Source organism: Taudactylus pleione, unplaced genomic scaffold, assembly GCF_031769625.1.
Source record: "Taudactylus pleione unplaced genomic scaffold, aTauple2 ptg001441l, whole genome shotgun sequence".
NCBI lineage: Eukaryota > Metazoa > Chordata > Amphibia > Anura > Myobatrachidae > Taudactylus > Taudactylus pleione.
Genome location: NW_028285840.1, coordinates 578,243 through 589,446, shown reverse-complemented (window position 1 = coordinate 589,446; position 11,204 = coordinate 578,243). Strand labels below are relative to the sequence as shown.

Below are 11,204 nucleotides of genomic sequence, written 5' to 3'. Positions count from 1 at the left end.
GCTTCCACAAAATGTGGAGAAGATGATGTTCATAAAATGAATTATCAACTCTTCCAGGGAGACCAGCCTCCAGAACGTACAGAGGGACCTGTGGTTGTGGATTCCAGCGGGGACGAATTAATACTCTGTGAGGATGAGGATGTACACACTGAAGAGGGTGAGGAATCGGTGGATGAGGAGGATGAGGATGACATCTTGCCTCAGTAGAGCCAGTTTGTGCAGGGACAGATTAATTGCCAGCTTGTTTTGTGGGGGCCCAAACGAACCAATCATTTCAGCCACAGTTGTGTGGCAGACCCTGGCGCTGAAATGATTGGTTTGTTAAAGTGTGCATGTCCTGTTTATACAACATAAGGGTGGGTGGGAGGGCCCAAGGACAATTCCATCTTGCACCTCTTTTTTTTCTTTGCATTATGTACAGTTTGGGGCCTAGTTTTTCAAACTGCCATCCTGTCTGCCACTGCAGTGTCACTCCTAGATGGGCCACGTGTTTGTGCCGCCCACTCGTGTCGCTTAGCATAGTCATCCAGCTACCTCGGTGCAACCTTTTGGACATAAAAACACTATTGTGAGGTGTGAGGTGTTCAGAATAGACTGGAAATGAGTGGAAATTAAGGTTATTGAGGTTAATAATAGCATAGGAGCAGAAAAACCTACAAATTCTGTGATTTTAGCTGTTTTTATGCTTTTACAGATCCAAAACACAAAACCCAGAACCCAAAACACGCAAGGGTGGTTTTGGCAAAACCAATCCAGATCCAAAACACGAAGAAAGATCCAGATCCAAAACCAAAACACAAAACACGAAAAGTGGCCGGTGCACACCCCTAATATATATATGTATTGTGACTGTGCAAATGAACAACTCACATAAATATGGCAGTAAAAGCAATTTATTACAGGAATCAGATTAACATTGCTATAAGGAAGGACTCCCAGGGATGGGTTCCAACCTTGTCTATAAAACTGAGGCACTTTATTCACTATCTCCTTCTTGGATGATGCACAACAGATACAGTGTAACTCAGAGCCGGATTGAGAACAGGGAATCCACAGCGGCCGCCCTGGGGACCCCACACACCCGAGGAGACCCCCACACACAGCTAACGTGTAGGCACTATGGAATATGTACACTGGGGCCACTACAGTGAGTTTAACACAGTTGTGACGTTAGGTTTATTTGCACATTATACTTTTTGATAACATCGCCATCGTAAATTATTATTGGTAAAGGACCCCACAATGGATACACTGTAATTACACACTAGGCACACTAAGTACACACTAGACATGATTACACAATGGATACACTTAAAGTACACACTAGACATGAGTACACAATGGATACACTGCAATTACACACTAGACATGAGTACACAATGGATACACTGTAAGTACACACTGGACATGAGTACACAATGGATTCACTGTAAGTACACACTAGACATGAGTACACAATTGATACACTAGACATGAATACACAATTGATACACTAGACATGAATACACAATTATTGCACTAGACATGAGTACACAATGGATACACTGTAAGTACACACTAGACATGAGTACACAATGGATACACTGTAAGTACACACTAGACATGAGTACACAATGGATACACTGTAAGTACAGACTAGACATGAGTACACAATTGATACACTAGACATGAATACACAATTGATACACTAGACATGAGTACACAATGGATACACTGTAAGTACACATCGGATCTATACTCACAGTAATGTTTGTACACTTGTCACCTTCTGCCTTGTCACTATTTGCCCCAAAAACCCTGAATTCTTTACCCCCGTCTGACTGTGCCCACTGAGCGGGGCGAGTACTCTGGGTAAGAAGTATTTACAAGTTACACTAATCTCTTGATACCGGGTTCACCTGGAGATGAAACCATTCTGGAGGTTATTTGGCCTGACATGTTCCCAGCCTGATCCCGACCTCACGACACAGGAGAATGAACTGAGGGCCTGATTCAGCAAGGAACGCAGTTGCTTATACGCACGCAAACGGTCGATTGTTGCGTACTGCGCATGCATATGTATCGCAGTGCGCGTGAGCGTACTAGCCACTGCGATTGGGACAGCGATCGCAGAGGATACGCAGACCCATGGCAGAGTGATTGACAGGAAGTGCCGTTTGTGGGCGGTGACGGGGGGGTGGTCGGGCGAATGCAGGCGTGCCAGTGCGTTTCAACGCTGTTGCAGGAGCGTGTATAAAATATCAACTGCGCTACCAGATGCCCGGTCTGAGGCCTCCTAGCGTGCGCTGAAGTAAGCAATTCCTGAGTAAGGTCTGGGCTTCATTAACTGTCCGATGTTACTCGACATTACCGATTGTTTCTCTATGTTGACAAAGTATACAGATGTGAGTAAGGGGAAGTGGGCATCCTTATGTTAGGCTGCGATCGCAATGCGAATGCAAACATTTACATGTCACCGCTGATTTTAGCAATTGCGTTGCGTGCGTTTTAGCAGAATAGCGATCCGTAGTGAATCCGGCCCTGACTCTCATCCCAGCTCTATTTATGATTTCCCTGTAATGCAAATGTGTAAATAGAGGACCTGAATCACAGACACATGTAATAGTCGCAGATGCCGCCATGATTGCGGCACTGAGCCAGGCGCAGAGTGTGGAGACAGAAGCAGATAATTGTGTGACTGGGATCTCTCTTATACTGTACAGCCCGTTCCTCTGACAAACCGGATTCATTCTAAAGTCCCCTTTTGGGAGTTATGACTCCATTTATTAAGTGGATATAGGAGGTTTCTACATAATTAGAAAGTCGGCGTGATAGTTCTACTGGAGGCTATGGCACACTCAGAATAGTGAGAGAAGGGTAATGAGTGGCCACCAGTCACACTCACTCATTGTGAGGGAAGAGCAGGAACCCGCTGAAAACGCTTCCCATTTCATGGGTGGCAATTTTTCGCTTGTCGTCTGTTTGGATCCAGACCATATCGTTCCGGCTCAGACTGAGGACGGTGCCCCCAGAGTTCACCTGGGGCTGATTCCGGGCATTTCTGTCGCAGAAGCTGAGAAGCCTCTCTGCATCGTTACCTCTTTTGGCCCAGATGTAGAGACAGAGGTCTCCAGCGGACACCACCTGAAAGGTGAAGTAATAGTAGCCGGGATCGGTACAGGTGAACTTTCCTGTATTGATGTTGTATATGTTTCCTTCACTTGTGATGATCTGGTTAAACACCAGCACGTTATCTGTAACCGTGGGCCGCGTGGCAGAGAAAACCGGCCGGCTCTGTTCTTTCATGTCAGCCACTGCCCCCTTGGAGCCTTTTAGGCCCTGGTCACCAGGAGGTCCTGAGAGGCCTTCCGGACCCTTGTACCCTATGTCTCCCGGCTGACCAGGGCTCCCAGGGTCTCCCGCATCACCTTTGCTTGTTTTCACTTCCAAAATCATCTGTCCAGCAGCTCCTGAGTGAGACAAAGAATAAGGGTTACAGTCTGTCATAATCACCTGGCGTCCTCCGGGAGCAATATTCTACCCAGTATACATTAGAGTATATATGCTCAGTGATGAGCCCACAGCAAATCCCACATGATGAGCCCATAGCAAATCCCACGTGATGAGCCCATAGCAAGTCCCACGTGATGAGCCCATAGCAAGTCCCACATGATGAGCCCATAGCAAGTCCCACGTGATGAGCCCACAGCAAGTGCCACGTGACGAGCCCATAGCAAGTCCCACGTGATGAGCCCATAGCAAGTCCCATGTGATGAGCCCACAGCAAGTCCCACGTGACGTGCCCATAGCAAATCCTACATGATGAGCCCATAGCAAGTCCCACGTGATGAGCCCATAGCAGGTCCCACGTAATGAGCCCATAGCAAGTCCCACGTAATGAGCCCATAGCAGGTCCCACGTAATGAGCCCACAGCAAGTCCCACGTGATGAGCCCACAGCAAGTCCCACGTGATGAGCCCATAGCAAATCCTACATGATGAGCTATGGGCAAGTCCCACGTGATGAGCCCATAGCAAGTCCCACGTGATGAGCTCATAGCAGGTCCCACGTAATGAGCCCATAGCAAGTCCCACGTGATGAGCCCATAGCAAGTCCCACGTAAGCCCATAGCAAGTCCCACGTTATGAGCCCATAGCAAATCCCATGTAATGAGCCCATAGCAAGTCCCACGTGATGAGCCCATAGCAAGTCCCACGTGATGAGCCCATAGCAAATACCATGTGATGAGCCCATAGCAAATCCTACATGATGAGCCCATAGCAAGTCCCACGTGATGAGCCCATAGCAGGTCCCACGTAATGAGCCCATAGCAAATACCACATGATGAGCCCATAGCAAATACCACGTGATGAGCACATAGCAAGTCCCACGTGATGAGCCCATAGCAAATCCCACGTGATGAGCCCATAGCAAATCCCACGTGATGAGCCCATAGCAAGTCCCACGTAATGAGCCCATAGCAAGTCCCACATAATGAGCCCATAGCAAATCCCACGTAATGAGCCCCTAACAAATACCACGTGATGAGCCCATAGCAAGTCCCACGTGATGAGCCCATAGCAAGTCCCACGTGATGAGCCCATAGCAAGTCCCATATGATGAGCCCATAGCAAATCCCACGTAATGAGCCCATAGCAAGTCCCACGTGATGAGCCCATAGCAAGTCCCACGTGATGAGCCCATAGCAAATACCATGTGATGAGCCCATAGCAAATCCTACATGATGAGCCAATAGCAAATACCACGTGATGAGCCCATAGCAAATACCACGTGATGAGCCCATAGCAAGTCCCACGTAATGAGCCCATAGCAAGTCCCACATGATGAGCCCATAGCAAATCCCACGTAATGAGCCCCTAACAAATACCACGTGATGAGACCATAGCAAGTCCCAAGTGATGAGCCCATAGCAAGTCCCACATGATGAGCCCATAGCAAATCCCACGTGATGAGCCCATAGCAAGTCCCACGTGATGAGCCCATAGCAAGTCCCACATGATGAGCCCATAGCAAATCCCACGAAATGAGCCCCTAACAAATCCCACGTGATGAGCCCATAGCAAGTCCCACGTGACGAGCCCATAGCAAGTCCCACGTGATGAGCCCATAGCAAGTCCCATGTGATGAGCCCACAGCAAGTCCCACGTGACGTGCCCATAGCAAATCCTACATGATGAGCCCATAGCAAGTCCCACGTGATGAGCCCATAGCAGGTCCCACGTAATGAGCCCATAGCAAGTCCCACGTAATGAGCCCATAGCAGGTCCCACGTAATGAGCCCACAGCAAGTCCCACGTGATGAGCCCACAGCAAGTCCCACGTGATGAGCCCATAGCAAATCCTACATGATGAGCTATGGGCAAGTCCCACGTGATGAGCCCATAGCAAGTCCCACGTGATGAGCTCATAGCAGGTCCCACGTAATGAGCCCATAGCAAGTCCCACGTGATGAGCCCATAGCAAGTCCCACGTAAGCCCATAGCAAGTCCCACGTTATGAGCCCATAGCAAATCCCATGTAATGAGCCCATAGCAAGTCCCACGTGATGAGCCCATAGCAAGTCCCACGTGATGAGCCCATAGCAAATACCATGTGATGAGCCCATAGCAAATCCTACATGATGAGCCCATAGCAAGTCCCACGTGATGAGCCCATAGCAGGTCCCACGTAATGAGCCCATAGCAAATACCACGTGGTGAGCCCATAGCAAATACCACGTGATGAGCACATAGCAAGTCCCACGTGATGAGCCCATAGCAAATCCCACGTGATGAGCCCATAGCAAATCCCACGTGATGAGCCCATAGCAAGTCCCACGTAATGAGCCCATAGCAAGTCCCACATAATGAGCCCATAGCAAATCCCACGTAATGAGCCCCTAACAAATACCACGTGATGAGCCCATAGCAAGTCCCACGTGATGAGCCCATAGCAAGTCCCACGTGATGAGCCCATAGCAAGTCCCATATGATGAGCCCATAGCAAATCCCACGTAATGAGCCCATAGCAAGTCCCACGTGATGAGCCCATAGCAAGTCCCACGTGATGAGCCCATAGCAAATACCATGTGATGAGCCCATAGCAAATCCTACATGATGAGCCAATAGCAAATACCACGTGATGAGCCCATAGCAAATACCACGTGATGAGCCCATAGCAAGTCCCACGTAATGAGCCCATAGCAAGTCCCACATGATGAGCCCATAGCAAATCCCACGTAATGAGCCCCTAACAAATACCACGTGATGAGACCATAGCAAGTCCCAAGTGATGAGCCCATAGCAAGTCCCACATGATGAGCCCATAGCAAATCCCACGTGATGAGCCCATAGCAAGTCCCACGTGATGAGCCCATAGCAAGTCCCACATGATGAGCCCATAGCAAATCCCACGAAATGAGCCCCTAACAAATACCACGTGATGAGCCCATAGCAAGTCCCACGTGATGAGCCCATAGCAAATCCTGTTTTTATAGACAAAGGGGTATATTTACTAACGGTTGATTTTAATAGATTTTGATTTAAAATCAATGAAAATCGATCAACATCAATGTTGTGTTCCTGGGGCTAAATCACACATGTATGGTACAATTCTAGGATGGGCACCCATTACAACTGTATATTCACACATACGTGTAAATATACAGACCGAAGTCTGAGTATGGCGAGGAACTGCCCATTGTGGGAATGGTGGGCGCTTTAGGCCTGATGGTCCAGATCAGGGGTTCCCATCCACAGTCCTCAAGGCACACCAACAGTCCAGGTTTTAAGGATAGCCACACTTGAGCACAGGTGGCTTAATTAGTACCTCAGTTATTTTGATTCAACCATCTGTGCTCAAGCATGGATATCACTAAAACCAGGACTGTTAGTGTGCCTTGAGGACCGAGGTTGGGAATCACTGGTCCAGTTGCTCTCTCTTAAATCGATCTCCTGAAAGGTAAGGGCCAGGGACGCCTGACCTCAGGCGGGAGGCAGAGTGCACACATGTCCCACTGCATTCCAGTACCAGGGGTCCTATTCCCCACCCCCAGGCATTGCTCAAACAACATTACAAATAAACAGAGAGAGACATAAGTAAAACAGGTGTTTTCGTGGGGGGGAGGGGGGGGGTTACCTGCAAATATTAAGGACCCCCCCGGATTTAAACTGGAGGGACCGCAGCAGATACCTCTGACATCTGATGCTGCCCCTCTAATTCCTAGAACAAAGCAGCCCCCATAAGATTCTATAAAGGGGGGCTGCTATGCAGCCGGCTTTATCAAGTTCCGGAATGTGAAGCCCCAATAGCTTATGCCAACTCCGGATAATGATAAATAGTCCCCAAAGAATGCAGAATATTATTTAGATATTATCCACATGAGGACTGCACTCTAAAGACCGCCTTTATTACATAGACATTATACCTGGTTCTCCGCAGTCTCCTTTCTGCCCCGGACGCCCATCACGGCCAGGCTTTCCCAGGTGACCATCCTTTCCTTCTGTAGCTGTGCACACATCTGACTGGCACCAAACCCGACTTAGGTCTACTGCCAGCAACAGGGCGAGGATAGGAAAATGTATCCGCATCTCTGACCTGGAAATGGGGCATATTACATGATTTTCTGAGAAATATGAACATTATAACAATATTACAATAGAAATATACTACAGTATACAGCATCATGCACTATGGCAACGTGCTGTACTGTAATATTCTGTAATATACTACTAAATAACATGTGCAATACTTTAATATATAATATTTTATACTACTGTTTATTATGTGCTGTACTGTAATACAGTGTAATATATTCATATATCATGTACAGTACTGTCATTTATTATACTGCTTTATATCATATACTGTACTGTAATATATGTAATACTGCATAATGCTCCCTCATATATCAACCCAACGGCTCCTACTGCAAAGGGAAGATGGGACACGTTTGCAATCAGGGAAGAGCGGAGATGAGCCGGGGAGAGCAGGGTAGAGAGAGGTACCCTGCAGTATATACAGTAATATAACAGTACAGTCCACGAAGCTGTAGCACAGTATATAATATTACAGTACAGCACATGATAACAGGCAATAGTACATAAAGGTACAGTACACGATACCGTAGCACAGTATTGTATATCATTACAGTATTGTATATAATATAATGAAGCAGTATATATATAAAACAACAGAACATGATATAATAGAATAGTATAAAATATTACAGTACAGCACAAGACAACAGACAGTAGTATAAAGTACAGTACCTGATACCGTAGCACAGTACATCATTAGAGAAGAGTAGATAATATAATGGAGCAGTACTATAAATATATATAAATATATTTAGAGAGAGAGAGAGAGAGAGAGAGAGAGAGAGAGAGAAAACAAAGCATGATCTACTAGAGCAATATATAATATTACAGTACAGCACATATAACAGAAAACAGTATATAATAATAGTACAGTACACGTTAGCATAGTGTAGTATATTGTTACACTATAGTACATAATATAATGGGATGGGTATGGCTTATCTTCATACAAAATGGCGACAACGACAAGGAGGCCGTGATAGTAGTAATGCGATGTACAGCATCATGTATAAAGTTCTAAAGCCAACATTCTGATTTTCAATATCTACAGCCCAATATACAGTAATAGAGCAGTATATAGTACAGTGTATTACATAGAGCATCCGGGATGTGACTCTCAGCCATGGATGTAGCATAGAGGACACCAGACCCGAGTACTCACCTGTGTCAGTGTCCTCAGTGAGATAACTGTACTGTACTACAGCCCAATATACAGTAATAGAGCAGTATATATTATTACAGTGTAGTACATAGAGTATCCGGGATGTGACTCTCAGTCATGGATGTAGTATAGAGGACACCAGACCCCAGTACTCACCTGTGTCAGTGTCCTCAGTGAGATAACTGTACTGTACTACAGCCCAATATACAGTAATAGAGCAGTATATATTATTACAGTGTAGTACATAGAGTATCCGGGATGTGACTCTCAGCCATGGATGTAGCATAGAGGACACCAGACCCCAGTACTCACCTGTGTCAGTGTCCTCAGTGAGATAACTGTACTGTACTACAGCCCAATATACAGTAATAGAGCAGTATATATTATTACAGTGTAGTACATAGAGTATCCGGGATGTGACTCTCAGCCATGGATGTAGCATAGAGGACACCAGACCACAGTACTCACCTGTGTCAGTGCTCTCAGTGAGATAACTGTACTGTACTACAGCCCAATATACAGTAATAGAGCAGTATATATTATTACAGTGTAGTACATAGAGTATCCGGGATGTGACTCTCAGTCATGGATGTAGTATAGAGGACACCAGACCCCAGTACTCACCTGTGTCAGTGTCCTCAGTGAGGTAACTGTACTGTACTACAGCCCAATATACAGTAATAGAGCAGTATATATTATTACAGTGTAGTACATAGAGTATCCGGGATGTGACTCTCAGTCATGGATGTAGTATAGAGGACACCAGACCCCAGTACTCACCTGTGTCAGTGTCCTCAGTGAGATAACTGTACTGTACTACAGCCCAATATACAGTAATAGAGCAGTATATATTATTACAGTGTAGTACATAGAGTATCCGGGATGTGACTCTCAGCCATGGATGTAGCATAGAGGACACCAGACCCCAGTACTCACCTGTGTCAGTGTCCTCAGTGAGATAACTGTACTGTACTACAGCCCAATATACAGTAATAGAGAAGTATATATTATTACAGTGTAGTACATAGAGTATCCGGGATGTGACTCTCAGCCATGGATGTAGCATAGAGGACACCAGACCCCAGTACTCACCTGTGTCAGTGTCCTCAGTGAGATAACTGTACTGTACTACAGCCCAATATACAGTAATAGAGCAGTATATATTATTACAGTGTAGTACATAGAGTATCCGGGATGTTACTCTAAGCCATGGATGTAGCATAGAGGACACCAGACCACAGTACTCACCTGTGTCAGTGTTCTCAGTGAGATAACTGTACTGTACTACAGCCCAATATACAGTAATAGAGCAGTATATATTATTACAGTGTAGTACATAGAGTATCCGGGATGTGACTCTCAGCCATGGATGTAGTATAGAGGACACCAGACCCCAGTACTCACCTGTGTCAGTGTCCTCAGTGAGATAACTGTACTGTACTACAGCCCAATATACAGTAATAGAGCAGTATATATTATTACAGTGTAGTACATAGAGTATCCGGGATGTGACTCTCAGTCATGGATGTAGTATAGAGGACACCAGACCCCAGTACTCACCTGTGTCAGTGTCCTCAGTGAGATAACTGTACTGTACTACAGCCCAATATACAGTAATAGAGCAGTATATATTATTACAGTGTAGTACATAGAGTATCCGGGATGTGACTCTCAGTCATGGATGTAGCATAGAGGACACCAGACCCCAGTACTCACCTGTGTCAGTGTCCTCAGTGAGATAACTGTACTGTACTACAGCCCAATATACAGTAATAGAGCAGTATATATTATTACAGTGTAGTACATAGAGTATCCGGGATGTGACTCTCAGTCATGGATGTAGTATAGAGGACACCAGACCCCAGTACTCACCTATGTCAGTGTCCTCAGTGAGATAACTGTACTGTACTACAGCCCAATATACAGTAATAGAGCAGTATATATTATTACTAGGGGTGTGCACCGGCCACTTTTCGTGTTTTGTGTTTTGGTTTTGGATCTGGATCTTTCTTCGTGTTTTGGATCTGGATTGGTTTTGCCAAAACCACCCTTCCGTGTTTTGGGTTCTGGGTTTTGTGTTTTGGATCTGTATTTTTTTGAAAAAAAGCATAAAAACAGCTAAAATCACAGAATTTGTAGGTTTTTCTGCTCCTATGCTATTATTAACCTCAATAACCTTAATTTCCACTCATTTCCAGTCTATTCTGAACACCTCACACCTCACAATAGTGTTTTTATGTCCAAAAGGTTGCACCGAGGTAGCTGGATGACTATGCTAAGCGACACGAGTGGGCGGCACAAACACGTGACCCATCTAGGAGTGACACTGCAGTGGCAGGCAGGATGGCAGTTAGAAAAACTAGGCCCCAAACTGTACATAATGCAAAGAAAAAAAGAGGTGCAAGATGGAATTGTCCTTGGGCCCTCCCACCCACCCTTATGTTGTATAAACAGGACATGCACAC

The 11,204-nt window shown here is 45.8% G+C and overlaps 1 protein-coding gene across 1 annotated transcript in view; it reads right to left on the bottom strand.

The window, feature by feature from the left end:
• Positions 1–884: 884 nt before the first annotated feature.
• Positions 885–11,204, bottom strand: part of C1QA (complement C1q A chain) — a 33,410-nt gene continuing 23,090 nt past the window's right edge. Inside the window, exons 2-3 of the mRNA XM_088463747.1 lie at positions 7,406–7,575; positions 885–3,449 (exon numbers count right to left, since the gene is read on the bottom strand). Of these exons, the coding sequence (XP_088319873.1) occupies positions 2,881–3,449; positions 7,406–7,568 (732 nt within the window). The 5' untranslated portion in view covers positions 7,569–7,575 and the 3' untranslated portion in view covers positions 885–2,880. The remainder of the gene's footprint in view (positions 3,450–7,405; positions 7,576–11,204) is intronic.